Source organism: Hyaena hyaena, unplaced genomic scaffold, assembly GCF_003009895.1.
Source record: "Hyaena hyaena isolate Hyena2069 unplaced genomic scaffold, ASM300989v1 scaffold_52, whole genome shotgun sequence".
Classification (NCBI taxonomy): Eukaryota; Metazoa; Chordata; class Mammalia; order Carnivora; family Hyaenidae; genus Hyaena; species Hyaena hyaena.
In genome coordinates, this window is record NW_024080684.1 from 2,873,843 (window position 1) to 2,890,250 (window position 16,408).

A 16,408-nucleotide genomic window follows, 5' to 3' on the forward strand; every position below is an offset into this window, starting at 1 on the left:
TTTTTATAAAACTGAAAAATAAGCCCATTAAGAGTATCCAATGTATAAGTTTAAATTAGAACAAAATCTTTGTTCTTTTAAAGTTATATAGCCAGATCTCAAATATCAAAGTCGTTTTGAAAAGAGCATATTTCATTAGGTTTAAACTTCTAGAAAGCAAGTACATCTCCATCCCACAAAACTAGCAGCAATAAAATATCCATTATAGATGATCTGTCTCATCATCTATAGAATGAAATGGGTGACTCAGATAGTCTCCAACATCTCCTTGCATCTTAAAGGTAGGCTACATTTCTTTAGAAAATGAAATGCAGAGGAAGATAATGTAAAATAAAATAGTATCTACTACTTAATTAATGTGATTTCTCTTTTTAAACCTTCTCTAGTGCATTGCTCAGTTTAGCTCAGTATAATCCCTAAAACTATCTGCAAGGAAGTGTAAAGAGACACGAGATTCAGACAACCTACGTTTAGGTCAGGTTGTGCCACACAGTAGCTGAGCAATTATTGACATGTTCCTTAACCTGTCAACTTACAAATTCCATTTCTCCATTAGCTAAATGGGGAAAAAATGATTCTTTCTTTCCTACTTATCTCTTAAGGATAAATAATAATATAAGTATTAATCAGCACCATATGTATTAATGATGAAGTAGGAGAAAACACACGGTAAACTCAAACACTTGAAAAATGAAAAGAAATTATATCCATAGTAACAAGACTTTTTTCAGTCATGAAAGCTTGCAGTTATTTTATTGCTGTATTTGACCATTTTCCTTTCAATTTTCTTAAAGCAAAAGTAAAATAGTCTATTGTGAAAACAGTACAATGCCTTCTTCCATTTGATACTTTTCCAAAATTCTTGCTTAGGCTTTATCAAGGCATACTTTTATCATATCAGCCTATTATTTATTGAGCATTAAAAGGCTCTGTCTGCTTTTATAAGTGAGCTTTGTTATAAATTAATCTTCTACAATTCCATAGAACTGAACAAACTAGAAGAAAAATGAAAAGAAACCCTCTGATGCACTTCATATGCTTTCCAATTTCAACTATTTGGACTCATTTACCTTTCCCAGAAATGAATAAACTTTGTGAAACTGAGAAAGCTACCATAACATGAATTTTCTATACTCTTCTATCTCTGTGGTAAGAGTTCTACTAATTGCTTATTTTAGAGAGCTAAAAATAAACTACCAAATATACCAAGAGAAGCTGGCAGTGATCAGAGTCACTAGTAAGAGGGAGTGGATAATGTCTGCACATTTAAAATCTAGCAGTACGTTCAGCTAGGAAATTTCCCCTTGAAATTTAATAAACTGTAAAGGTAAATCATCAAAATTTTAGTTACAATTATAAAATGCTACTCTAAAAATAAAGGGACAACGTTTATCCATATCTAAGATGCTGGTTAAAATCTGTCAGAATGACTTTATCCTTGATTTATAGATCACAGATCTAGACTTATACAAATAATGATACTTTGGCTATTAAGGAACAATTTAAAATGCAATCTTATGGAGTGGTTCTAATTATATTTTCGTTAATCAACAAAGCATTACATCATACTTAATTATCTTCTTTCTAGCTAAAAGTCATTAATACACGAGTTTCTGGTTAACAAAATGTTAGTTAGATAACGATATTTTTAAATGATTTTGATATACACCTTGACTTGAGGAGCTATGGCAACACAGAGATCAGAGAATCATCTAAAACTCATGCAGCTGCTTTTGGAAGCCACAGGAAATATCTGATGACACATAGGGATGTAAGTATTGTCTCTGCAGACCCACCTTACTTTCGTCTATAATCTCAGCCTTCTGAAAGAGTGCAGAAATAGACAGAGAGTAAGGGAGGTAATCTGCCCAGGGTCCATAGAGCTAGGAGGCAACATGCCTAATGCATCCGTAATGATGGGTTAGATGTAGGCAAATGCTTCCATGTATAGCATTTCCCCCCCATTAAACTTCAGCCTTCACAAATTTTCTGAAGTAACCAAACCGCGAATTTCTCATAAAACCAAAAAGAGCCAATACTCATCTGATCAACTGGAGTTTTACCCTGAGGCTAGAAACCATGACTCTGACCTCTTCTACGGTCCAAACGATCGTGTGTATGATATGATTATGACGACTGAGAGCTGACCTTACAATACCTACATCTCAACATTCAGATCATGACAGAGTAAAAGTGCCATCACCCTAAAACACATGAAGATTGGATTACTCAAGGACAGTAGTTTCCCACCTGAAAAAAATAAAATAAAATAAAGGTGGGGAAATGTTTGGGAATAAAAAACATAACACTTAACTTTGTGGGGTGCAAATCATTTGAAAACACACCATTCCATTCCACATCTTCTTAAAAACACATGCTCAATCTTAACTACCTCTAAATAAAGGGAAGCCACATACGTATATGAAAATGGGATGTGGATGTACTTTGTCAGTGAATCTGAAACTCTGTTCAGAGACTTTGTGCCTTTGTGGTCATACATCCTTGCCTGGTGACAGCGTAACCCTCCAAAGAGTTCTATGTTGTCTACATGCAAACACACATACACAAAGCAAGACTTCTGTAGGCCTCACTGGTCAGCTGGGCAATCCAGATTTGCTGGGCAAGATCTTCTGGTCTCTAATTTTCAGAGTACTCATCGACAGCTGCTCTGAAACCACAGAAGACATGGTTTCCCAGGGAGGACCTTAAGATCAGCACCATTGTGAAGGCCTGAGTGCCACATATGGCAAGGCTAGAAACAGCTCCTGTTTCACTAAATTGACGGTCACCAAAATGGTATGTGCATGAAGGAGAAAAGGACAACCAACTGGGGTGCAGGAAGAGAACAGCAGAAAGGAAGAAAAAAATTACACTCTACTCATATTTAATATGTGATTCTCCCATGGCACATGTGTACAATTTTAAAAGAATATATATTTATGCATATATATGTGTGTTTAAAATGTTTTTACGGATAGGACTACATGATCAAAAACGTTTTCAGATGATTAAAGCCATATAATTATGCCAAAGTGGTTTATATACATATGCAGGTAAATAGAAGTTATATTACTTAAATGGAAAATTTTTTAATGCGTAAGTCATGAGAAATTCAATTTATAACACTAATTTTGTTCTTTTTTCTTCTCAGTTTTCTATAATGGTGCACATCTCCATCTGGTTTATCAAAAAAAAAAAAGCTGATTTCACCATACTGCAATTAATAAATATTTTATGAAAATTGGCATTAAGGAAGAAAATAGGACTTACAAAATTCCCTTCCAGCTTTTAATATTTAAATATAAAGATTTAACGATAAAATTTCCTCAAATAACCAGATAACAATGAAAACAAATTTTGTTTTTTAATCACCTATATTCAGTTCTGTTTTTGCTGTGCTCTATTAATATTTTAAAGGAGCTAAGCAATCAAAACCAAATCTGGAAGAATTAGCATCCAGCATGAGGTGATTTTAGGTCATCAGGGCAATTTCACTGCTGCTAATTATATCTCCAAATAAACAACACTTCTGTTTCAGTTTCTTGCCCAAATATTATGGGCTGTATCATAAGGAAGAAATATTTTCAAAGACAAAAACACAAGTCAATGTGTAAATAGGTGAAGAGGAGGAAAAGCACATTTTAACTCTGACAGCCATGAATTCCAAGTGCCTCCTTCTATGACACCCCCCTTCAAAACATAGAGGAAAACACACAAAATGAGAATATTCAACACAAATTCCCAAATGTGTAACACATGAACTATTTTCTGACACTCAGAAGAAGTATGAAAATAAGCAAAGACAAGGTATCACAGAGGAAATTTTGGTAAAAGACCAAATTTTCATATAATATGAAAAAAGAGAGATCCTAAAAAAAAAAACTTTAAAAAAAAGGTAAGAATATTAGCTGATACTGGATTTCAAAATGCCAATATGAATTTAAGAGTCACATCTCCTTTAGATTACACAACACTTCTTTTTCTCATTCACTTAGGTCTGTAAATGTATTTACAAGAGACCTCTACATTTTAATGAAGAAACACTGAAAACTTAACAGCATTTCCTTTCTAAGAAACTAAATTTAGAGAACGTAGGAGGTATAGGGAGAGACAGTCATTATAACATTGACAATTTAAGGGGGAAAGAATTTAAAGTGTCGTAAAGCAAATAAATACCAAACTTGTTTAAACCTTGAAGGAGTACACACAGACTACTGATAATTGTAATACAAGTATGCATTTTCATTTTCTATAAGTAGATAGCTACCTATGTCAATATTTGCAATAGCAACTGTTAATAAATATTTAGCTCGGCAACTAAAACTTTTATTTATACCATCTAAGTTAATACAACTCAGTAACTAAAATCAATTTTCAAAACACAGCCAAGCAAATAAATAATATCTGTTACTATCTGGTTTTTGCATGGCACTTTGGCCACTTCCTATTCTGATCTTTCAGTTGCTTAGCCAAAATCTCATATATCACTGCCTTATATTGACACCTGCTGGAAAGTACTGGAATTGCATATTTCTCATTTCATGATCACGGCAGTTGTCAATTTTGCATCTGAGGAAAGAAATGTGGAAGATAACATTTCAACTGCAAATAATACAAGGTTTAATTTTCTAAAATTAAAGAGTAGCATTCATTCTAAACATTTAATTTTAATGTTTCCTTGAGGGAATTATAAGTCTCAAGAAATCTGTCCAAAGAGTACTTCTCATGGGAATAACTTACCCAATGACTTCAGTAGTTGAACTTGTGCATATTTGGGGTATAATCATGAAACTAAGTAAAGTTCTCTAATATCTGAACTTCTACTGTTTCCTGCCTCTGACTAAATAGTTGGGTCACATGACCTGAGAAAAGTATCTGATTTTGTGAAAGTGTGCGTACAAATGGATCTGAAAAATTGCCCAGCTAATACAAAAAGAATAATTTATATATTCACAATTATAGATAAAGAGGTAAAATAACATGCATTAGTGAATGAGTTTTTATTCTGTCATCAAAACTGCCTGTCCCTGAAATACATAAAGTGTTTATACCAGAATAAAGTTATGATCTAAAGGCAACCAAAACACAACACATTGAAATAATTAATTATGGGTTTTTATAACTAAAATAATTAACTTTTATTAAGTGTTAATTAACTTCTTAATGCAAATGAACATATTTTTAAGTATTTCTGTGAGGAATGTCACACTACTCATCTGTCCCCTATAACTTTAAAACAAAAAAAAGTTTCTAGACAGAAATGCATTTAATTGGCCAAGCTGTAAAAAGATAGAAATATATGATACAGTTAATACAATACTACTCCCTCCCCTCACAATGCACTGCTATATAATATGCAGTTTGTCTTATTTTGTAACGTCAGAAAAGTAATATTGTCTTAGAGATGGTTGTTCCAGTTCCAAACGAGTTTGGGCAGCTAACAGGGCAACAAGATATTCTTGAGAAGGGTACGCAGAGCATGATATGAAGGAAGAATGAGGTATAAATTGCTTTAACATTCCTGGTAGAATTCCTTCCTTGTGATCAAACTGCTCGAGTTTTTGACAAAAGTAATGAGGCACTGTGAACCTGGTATAAATCAAACAAAATGATGATAAAAAATACAAGAGCTAACTTTTTTTTTTTTAAATACAGGAGCTCATTCAATGGTTTATGGTTAGGATGACGTAGTATTTGAAATCTATAACTGTCAAACAAGTTGCCTCCTGAAAGTGTACTTAATCCACCTGTTCAAATAAAATTAAGTTCTTCAAGTTTAACTATGGCATATGAAGATTCAAGAATATAGGGGACATTTTATGCTGAGATTCAGTCTAGGAGTTTCTAAAATGTGCTTTATTTTTTTTTAATGGAAAAAGAAACCAATTAGCTCTAAAGGGGTAAACAGTTTTTAAGTAATCTCCTGAAAGATTATTTTAAACTGTTCTTTTACATTTACTAAAATTCACACAAAATTAATATAGCATGCAATATTAAGACCCTACAAAGTATCACAGAGATAACAGGTCTTAAATGAATATAGTTTTGCTATATTTTCACCAAACAGTTTATCAGCCCTTCTCAGAAGATAGGTTCTTGTCAAATGCAAAATAAAATATGCACTGAAACAATACCTGTTTCAGATTCCTAAACAAAATTTAATGAAGCAATTCACTTTAACAGCGCTTACAATCCGTCACTAAGAAAAGGAATCTTTCCTTGCTAAGAATCCTGAAAGGTTAGTTTTTAGAGCCTGAGAAACAGAATTGTCAGACACCCGAGATCCTCATTTTCAAGCACTCAGTTACCTTACAGAGCTTCTGATACCGAGGAGAAGAAACTGCCATCCTTTGTAAACGATGTAACAAAACCACAACTTTCTGCAGAGATGTTCTCACCACAGCCATCATTTTAAGTTTACCACACTTCTGGAGACACCTCAGAATTTGCATTATAAATGAAGAGCAATGATCATTTCCTCCCGGTCACTGGACAATGATTTGCCAGTTCTCTGAGCATGCTCGTTTCCAGGAATGCATTTGAAAGATTACAGGGGTTTAGATGCTAAGCAAAAGGAGGCTGGTATTCCTTCAACTTCTTCTCAATTTCAAAAACACATACACACGCCACAAAGAAAGCCCCCCAGCAGATGCTCACAGCCTGTACTTGTTCAGCTCGGCATGGCCAGACAATGAGCAAGTTGTTGAGCCAAACGCTGCCTGCTGTTGGAGAGGAGTGCGCTCTGGCTCTGTAGCCAGAAAGGATATTAAGTGAAACATTAAAGCTGCAGATACATAGCAGACATCTCCTGGGAACAGAGATTCAACACATCACCACGGTGCATGCCTTGAAGCGAGTTTATATTAAGAGATCGAGTGGCATTCATTCACTCACTCTGAGGAGAGATGCGTTCACTCCGACTAAATGCAGCTCTGGCTGTGCTCTGTGGGATGACTGAATAGACATTGTGATAAATCTTGCGAAGAGCAGAAGCCTACCTGACTCTAACGATAGCAGCCCATACATTAAGTGCTAATAAATCACCTCCAGACAGGTCTCAGAACAAGATCAGCTAAAACAAAATGAAACAAAAAATACCTGCAGGGGGTATGTGGCTTTACCTACAGCATCCTAAAAGCAGTGTCGTCCATGGGCTCTCTGATGCCTGCCTGGGAGAAAAGCCACTAGAAACTGAATTTCTAATGTTAGGTTAAGGACTTCTCTAATTAAACAGTAAAGTTAATAAATTTTTTTTTAAAAGTCTGTAACTGACTACTAGCATTCTAAATTACCACATTTCTCCTTAGACAGCATCTTTGTGATCTCATTTTATTTGCCATAAAGCAGTTTTAATTTTATGAGTAAGAAATATAAAACATGATTGTATGATATAAAAATGCAGGATAGAATTTGGGGGTTTTATATGTCTGTGTATATGGGAGATGTGTTTTCTACTGCAGCTTGGATACTATTACAAATATCAATTGGGGTAAAGTACTCTTAGGAAATGAGCAAAATCACCCAGAATGATTAAATGGCTGGGTCAAGGGGCACAGCCAGAAATAGAAGCCAGACGTTTCTCATTATCAGTGTCCTGCTCAAACTAATAACCCAGGTAAGGCTGCTATTTCTCTACTGTTGTCATGATTCTTTAAAAGAAATACAGTATAGGAATTTTTGTTTCTCTTCTTTTACTTCATCTGCTTTCTCAGTCCTTCATGTTATAGCATGACTGGAAGTCCTATAGTGGGTCTTATAGAGTTGTGTTTATCAAGCAGTTTTTTGTGTATTTTTCTGCTTCTGCTTGTATATTTTTTCCCCTGCAGTCTATACTGAGAACCTATACTGCCTCCCTCTGGATAGGCTAACAACGTCAAAGTATCTATACGTAGCCGAAATCGGCAGAGGCAGTCAATTAATGATGTAATTCAAAATATTAAGTTATCAGGCAAATATATAGACCTAGAAAGAAGATTTGTGATTATTTAAGGGGTAGAGAGTTAGAGAGTTGGTAACGGGGGATTGATAGCTAAGTGATATGTGGTTTCTTTTTGAGATGATGAAAATGTTCTATTTGATTGTGGTGATGGTTGCACACCTTCTACACTTAAAAACAACTGAACTGCACACTTTAAATAGACGGGTTGTGTGGAATGTAGAATTATAAGTCAATAAAGCTGCTCTACATACAAAGTTGTAATTCCTGTCCCTGAACCAGCGATAAAGTTTGCACAACAGAGGAATACCACTACCTCCCCAACACAATGCTGGCTACGGAGCTGGGTACCAAGGACGATCAGCAACAATCTAAATTATCAAAGTTTGTACCTATGGAACGAGAGAATGAAAATTAGGCTGAAAGAGAACACAGGAGACGAAAATATAATAATCCCCAAATACACCTTGTGTGAGAGCAGAAACAGCCACCTATGTATTCTAAGAACACTCCAGAAAGGCAGCAGGACAGCAGAATTTTCTCCAGGAATTGGTTTCTGCCGAAATGTAAAGCTTGTATTTTGAAATATAATTAAAATGGTAATAATATCCTAGAATGTAAACATGAAAATTCAGAATAAATGCATTTGAATGAATAAACGGATAGGGAAGCCAATAGTAGGCTCTCATTCCAAAGGGGAAAAAAGTTTCTGCACTTTAGCCAAATTCCCTCACCTAAATACAAATCACAGCGACGACTGCATACTGGGGACTCTCCTCCTGGATGTTACCCCTAAACCTTATTTCAATACAGTCCAAATGAAATGGATCATTCCTTTGCATTCCACACCAGCTTGCACCCCTGTTTTGACTTGCTCTTACCTTCTATTCCCAATCTCAGGTCTAATCCCACCTGGCAATCTCCTCCTTTGTCTACCTACCCATACTATCAAGTCATTAGGTCTATTCCCCCTGGGACTGCCTCATTTCTGGCCATAATCCCCTATCACCAGATGGCTGCAAGACTATCTTCACAGACCTCATGTGCTACTTCAATCTTGCCCAGTTCAAATCCATTCCTCACAATGCCATCAGCTAGATTTCTATAAAACACAAATCCCACCGCATCACCCTCTTGCTCAACACTCTTCAGTGACTTCCCCCTGTTGCCACCAGGTTAAAATATAAAATACTTAGCAAGTCAATGAAGACCCTCTATAATCTGTACCACTCAGAAACTCAGAGCTTCTCTCTCTGAAAGACTGGGTTTTCTCTTGCCAACTCGGCTGAGGAGTAAAGCCTTACTGTCTTGCAGCCAGGCAATGAAACGTAAATCCATAAATCCAAGTGGTCATCCATCCTTAACAGAAATGGCATGTATCAGAGCATACTCCCAGAAATTCATCTTCATCTTCCATTGTGCTTCTAAACTATCGTTTATCAAAATTTATCCCCAAAACGACCTTAAAATGAATACAGAAAAAACTTCTTCATCTTCTGAAACACTCCTGTATCTCTGCATCCTGCTATCATGAGACACGAAGCAAGTATAAACAGCGACTGTCACGTAAGCAGTTCTACATACACCCTTTGTGCACAGGGCACACGTGTGCCAAGGTCCTTATTTCATCTTTTTTCACACACCCATAAATTGCCCACCCCCACCACCACGTCACCGGAAAATTTATTTTATAATTTCAGGCACTTTTGTTTGTACGTTCATTTTCCTCAACAAACATCTCTCCCAAACACGTTTGCATTTTTATTTTCTATTCACTCCCACAAGAGGAGGAGTCACTGGTACAAAAATCAAAGGATAATTTAAGTTCTCTCGTCTCAGGAATACTAAGCCAAAGGCACGAAGTCTCCACACGCATCTACTTATAAGGTGCCACAAATAAAGCCCCAGCATTTTCTTTAATAAAATGGAAAGAATGTTTTAAAATGAAGACCATTTTGGGGCACCTGGATGGCTCAGTCAGCTGAGCATCTGACTTAAACTCAGGTCATGATCTCAGAGTTCAATGAATTCAAGCCCTGTATCAGGCTCTGTGCTGACAGCTTGAGGCCTGGGGCCTGCTTCACATTCTGCGTCTCCCTCAGCCCCTTCCCTACTAATGCATTCTCTCTCTCTGTCGCTCTCAAAAATAAATATATGAACATAAAAATATTTTTTAAAAAGTAAAATAAAATGAAGATCATTTTCAAAAGGAGCAAGGCAATGAAAAATCATGCAAGTTACTATTGTGGGAAATAACCTAACCAAAACCAAATACATGTATTTATCTTTAGATATGCCAAGAGACTGTAATAGGCTCTTAATAAATGTCCCTCTTTAATATTCCTTAGGAGTCACAACATTTAATTTCAGCAACATTAAATTATTTTCGAGAGGCATTTACTAAACACGCCATAATGTGCTTGAGTATTACAGTCAGCAGGCTTTCTTTCTTGGTGCTGGTGGCCAGAAGACAAGCAATCTTGGGCTTGTTATTTTTATTTAGAAAGATTTTAAGCATCTTCATTTACATTTATTTCCTCAGTTTTGAGTATTCATTAAACACTGAGAAGAATTTTGGCTATGGTAAGAATATATCCCAAGATAATAGATGCCAAAAGGCATTATCAACCTCTAAAAGAGGTCTGTGTTTTGCTGACTTTCCTCATCAAGTTTCACATCAAGCCTGCCTTTGCTCATTGTCTACAAAGTGTTGCTGCCTCAAATGCACATTCTGAGTATCTTCGGAGTTTAACACCATCACATAAAGTAAGCATCCGTGAGCATTTCTAGGTCAGGCTTCCAGTTGTTTAAAAAATAATATATTCTAGCATCTGCCTACAGTTAGAGTCCTCTCAAACCCCCTTAAAAAGAGATGATAGCTAAATATTTTATCAAATAACAAGCATAGTGTTTTCTTCAGATTCTAGATGGTGAGACAGAAGAACATATTTAATCTCAATACTTGTCTGGTCAGCCTCATTACCAAGTCACAAGTGTAGTATGCAACGATTAAAACACCCTAATAGTCTTTACACGTGGGAGCAAGTTACAAAGAAGTCTAGTCCTAAAAGGTGCTTTTAAAAAATGTCTTATAACATCTTAGTGAAAATAATTTCAAACATAGAGAAAATCTGTAAGAATAAGAACAATCCCCAGAAAGCTACTGTTCCCTGTAACCAGATTCATATATTTGTAAACATTCTGATGTTTCAAGGGGAAAGAATTCTAACAACTCAAAAAGGTCATCATCTCATACTGGTGAAGTTAGGGTCCACAGGAAGCGGTCAGTATTTACCTAGAATGTGCACGCAGGGCACTAGGTAGACAACAAGATGGAGTAACATAATGTCTGCCCTTGAAGAGCCATGTGATCAGCTGGGACAAGAGGGACATGCCTCAGATGACACTGAGTAATGAGTTCACAAGCATATCAGAAATAATAACTGTCAAAATGATGTGAGGATGACAAGACATAAAGAAATAAGCAGATGTGAAATTGTGGCAGACAACGAGGCTTCTCCATTAAAAGAGGTTTTTAAACCAAGCCCTAAATGAGAAGGCCTGTGATTGGCAAGATTAGGTCATTCTATACAAAGATGGTCAATTCAAGGGCACTGAAGTAGTTGTACTTGGGGGCAGAGAAAAAATACAGATATGCTACATGAGATTTCTCATTAATTTTTGCAAAGGAAAGAATTTGTGTTTGTTTCATGTTTCATAAAGGAGAAAAATTTGAACCTCGGACTCCATATACAATCATAATATCGAGCTAAAAACATAAAAGTAATACCTCCAAGCCTAATGTTCTTAGTTGTAAATTAAGCCACAGAGACTTTGCAGCTTTTACATTAAGTACTTTATAATAAATGGAGAAAAGAAGCAACCTCGTATTAAAAGGAAATACCCTTATAATTTAGGATTCAATAAGGCTAAGTGTAATAGGCCTTAAAATGACAAAAACAGAACAGCTATGAGCCTGTTAGTCTAAATAAACAATTATTACTTCCATAAAACAAGGGATTTTCCACTATTATTAAGTAAAAGTATTTATAGATCTCATTTCCAGAAACCAATTATACACAGGGAGCATGGATCTCATAACAGAATTAGGTAACAACCTCACCTTTTAATGGTAATAAATTTGCATGTAGCTGGATCAAAAGAGCGCAGTAAAAATAAAAACCCCAGGTGCAGTTTCCCACGCACTTGCCTGCATCTGCTGTCCGAGCTCCCTGGCCAACACCGTGTCCTGAAGTGCATTCTCCCGCTGAGAGGCATCCGCAAGCACGTTCACTGTGGTTTCTGCTTCTTGTATCCACTTTAGGAAGTTCTCCAGATCCCTACGAGAGGCCTGCACTGTCCTCAGCTCAGCTTCCAAGGCGCTCTGTCTGTCAGCAATGCTGCAAGTAACAACACGACACGCACGTCTCCATTACTTCTGGCATGACAGCCCAGACTGTGCACCCCCCGAAAAGCACAGTAACAGCCTCCAGGGAACCTTTTCTATTTAAGTGCCTAATGTAACTGGGACATTTATTTATCTGTGCATCTGGAATAATTCTAAATGGAAGGAGTAATGTGAATACTGAAGAGAGGGAGAGAGACATATAAATATTAAGAAAATAACATCCATATCATAAAATAATCATGACTCCATTTTATAACTCCTAATTGTATATTAAGTTATTCCCTGATATTTTATTTCAATACCTTAGTATAACGCCTAACACTCAAAGGAAATATCAATAAATATTCATGCAGCAAGTGACTAAATGAATTCTAGGAAGCAGTAAAATCTGAAGAAATATGATAAAATGAAAATAATTTTAAGAGCTTACTTTAAATATTTTAAAACAACTCAGATAAATACAAATTCGTTCTTTAAGCTGATTTAATAATATTATATTTGGAAAACATTGGAAAATCAAGCTTCTATAAACCCTTCAGTATTAAGTCAAAATTAATACATAGAACTATCATGGAGTTGCATGACTTAAGAGACATACATTCCTGGGGCAACTGGATGGCTCAGTTGGTTAAGCATCTGACTCGGTTCCAACTCAGGTCATGGTGTCATGATTCATGGGAGTTAGCCCTGCATCGGGCTGTGCACTGTGTGGAGCCTACTTGGGTTTCTCTTTCTCTCTCTCTCCCTCCCTCACTTGTGATCGCCCATACACACACTCTCTCTCTCTTTCAAAATAAATAAAATAAATTTAAAACTTGAAAAGACATACATTCCTGTAAATTCAATCTTTAAAACTTTCTATATCTCAAAGCTCCATAATAAGAAAAAAAAATACTAACAATTATCCCCTTAGTGTTTAAACCCAAGGGAACTGAAGACATATATCTACACTTGCTCTCAAAGTTTCATATAGCCATCATTATTTATGACAGTCAAAAAGTAGAATCAACCCAAATGTCCATCAATAGAGAAATGGATAGATAAAATGTAGTATACATGAAATATTACTCAAGGATAAAAAGGAGTGAAGTCCTGATACATGCTATAACATGTATCAACCTTTAAAGCATGCAAGAGAAAGAAGCCAGACATAAGAGGCTATATATTGTGTGAATCCATTCATACTTATATGAAATGTCCACAAGAGGTAAATCCATACAGAATAAAGAGAGATTAGTTGTTGTCTAGGACTAGAGAAGAAAGCAGTGAGGACTGAATGCTAATGGGTATTGCATTTCTTTTTGGGGTGATAAAATGTTCTGAAATTAAGAGTATTGTTATAGTTGCACAACATGATGAATACACTAAAAATCACTTACTGTACACTTAAAAAGGGTTAATTTCATGGTATATGAACCATATAACAATAAAGAAATCAGCATTTGTAACATAACCTCATTTATATTTGTATATATTTTCTACCCCATCCACTACTCTATCCATACATCATGTATCCATCCATCTGTCCTATATACAGGACTGTCTGTGTATTTAGATAAAAAGGATAAATGTTTGGAATGTTAATATTAAAATAATTATTTCTAGGTGCTGGGATTTAAGGTGGTTCCTTGCCTGTTTGTACTTTTCTGTATTCTTTGAATTTATAATGAACATCAATCTTCACACATCAATAAACAAATTCTTAAATGAATGGGTAAAGATTTAAACAGAGATCATCATAGAAGAAGCACATACTCATCATCAGTACCCATCAGAGAAATGTAAATTCAAACCACAATGAGACATTAGAATGGCTTTAAGAAAATGACTATACCAAGTGTTGGTGAACATGTATAATAACTGCCAAACTCATACATTGCAAATGGGAGTGTAAAATGGTACCGTCATTGAAAAACAGTTTGGCAGGTTTTTTTTTTTAAATAGAGTTAACCACGTACTCAAGAATAATCCAGCAATCCTACTCTTAAGTATTTACTCAAAAGAAATGGAAACATATATCCACACAAGATCCATATGTAAATCTTTGGGGCAGCTTTATTCATAATGGCCCCAAACAGGTAATCACCCAAATATCATCAAGTGCTAAGTAGATAAGCTGTGATGTATACACACAATGGAATACGACTCAACAATAAATGACTGATAGATGCAAAAACACGGAGGGAATCTCAAATGCTTTCTGCTACGTGGAAAAGCCAGGCATGAAAGCTTTACATTTCCATTCATCAGCCACTCTAGAAAGTCATCAATGTCATCTGAGCATTTACCTACTAAAGAATTTCCAACAGTGTTTGGCTGCCCACAGAATAAACCCAAATTGCTTTTCCTAAAACTCAGTGTCCTCCATAATCTGTCACTAATTCCCTTTTCTAACTTATTCTCTAGTTCTTTCCAAACTCTGTTCAGAATCAACATGGTATGGGGGCACCTGGGTGGCTCAGTCAGATAAGCATCCGACTTCGGCTCAGGTCATGATCTCATGGTTCGTGGGTTCGAGCCCTGTGTCAGGCTCTGTGCTGACAGCTAGCTCAGAGCCTGGAGCCTGCTTCTGATTCTGTGTCTCCCTTTCCCTCTGACCCTCCCCTGCTCATGCTGTCTCTCTCAAAAAAATAAATAAAACATTTAAAAAATTAAAAAAAAAATCAACATGGTATGCTCCTTTCTCTCCAGGATATTCTTAATACCGTGTCCACCCAAAAACTTCATATCCACATAAAAACATCCTTCTACCACTGCCGCTTATCAAAATCCTACCAATTCTTTCAGGGTTAAGGACCACCTTCTTCAGAGCATCCCAACCCAATTAGATTTCCTTGCTTTGAGTTCATAAAAAGTCACTACTCTTCTTTATAGAGAAAGTAATCACATGGGGACACCTGGGTGGTTCAGTCCATTGAGTGTCGGCCTCTTAATTTCCACTCAGGTCATGATCCCAGGATCATGGGATTGAGCCCCATGGGCTCTGTGCTGAGTTGTGAAGCCTGTTTAAGATATTCTCTCTCTCTCGCTCGCTCGCTCTCTTGCTCTCTTTCTTCCTCCCACATCCATCTCTCTCCTCTACTGTGCAGCTCTCTCTCAAAAAAAAAACATGTATCCTGGAAAAGCCTTTGGATTGTGATCTTGTAACACACTTAAATTTTACTTTGACTATTACATAGATTTGTTTTCTGTCCTTCCGTTCTGTAGACTCACCATGGGCAGAAGGAATCTTACGTATCTCCATATTTCTTAGAGTCCTTATTACAGTATTATAATAAGTATTTACAGAATAAAGACAATGAAGATTATAAATCAAGAAAAAAAGATATAAGAAGCAGAGAACAGGAAAGCCAAGAGAGGGCTTTGTGCTAATGGTGAAAAGAGATCTCAGAAGAGACAGTGGATGAATTGGGTCAGATGAGGGCTATGCTTTTTTCTTTTAACTTGACAAAACTAACAAAGGATACATTGTGACAAAACAAGGAAATAACCCAAAAGAGAAAAGAAAAACACATGCACAAACAAACCTACATTAGATCCACAAAACAGGGATTCCAAATGAAGAGAAAAGCACAGAAAATCCTCAGGATTATGGCCCAAAAAGAATGTCTACAGAAGAAATGTCTTTTAAGAAAAAATAAGTGATAGACTGCTTACTGTGGTTGACTTTGTGGGAAATTATATTGTCAGGCCATTGAAAAAAGTGGGAAGAGGGGTGTGCCTGGGTGGCTCAGTCGGTTAAGCGTCCATCTTTAGCTCAGGTCATGATCTCATGGTTCGTGAATTCAAACCCCACGTCAGGCTCTGTGCTGACAGCTCAGAGCCTGGAGCCAGCTTCAGATTCTGTGTCTCCCTCTCACTCTGCCCCTCCCCAGCTCACATGCTCTTTCTCACTCTCTCTCAAAAATAAACAAACATTAAAAATTTTTTTAAAGAAAAGAAAAATGTGGGAAGAATTAGTAATAGATACAAAGAAATCTAAGCACATAAAAGCAAGACAATTATTAATTTCAGATAAAAAAACAGTAAGAAAGCAAAATTATAGTAAACTTCAGTGGCTTGGC

The 16,408-nt window shown here is 36.2% G+C and overlaps 1 protein-coding gene across 5 annotated transcripts in view; it reads right to left on the bottom strand.

Moving 5' to 3' along the window:
* The window catches only part of UTRN (utrophin), a 576,845-nt gene that overhangs the window by 232,606 nt on the left and 327,831 nt on the right, over window positions 1–16,408 (bottom strand). For all 5 annotated transcript variants that reach the window (XM_039230877.1, XM_039230878.1, XM_039230879.1 and 2 more), the window contains one exon: window positions 12,147–12,336. In XM_039230877.1, the coding sequence (XP_039086808.1) occupies window positions 12,147–12,336 (190 nt within the window). The remainder of the gene's footprint in view (window positions 1–12,146; window positions 12,337–16,408) is intronic.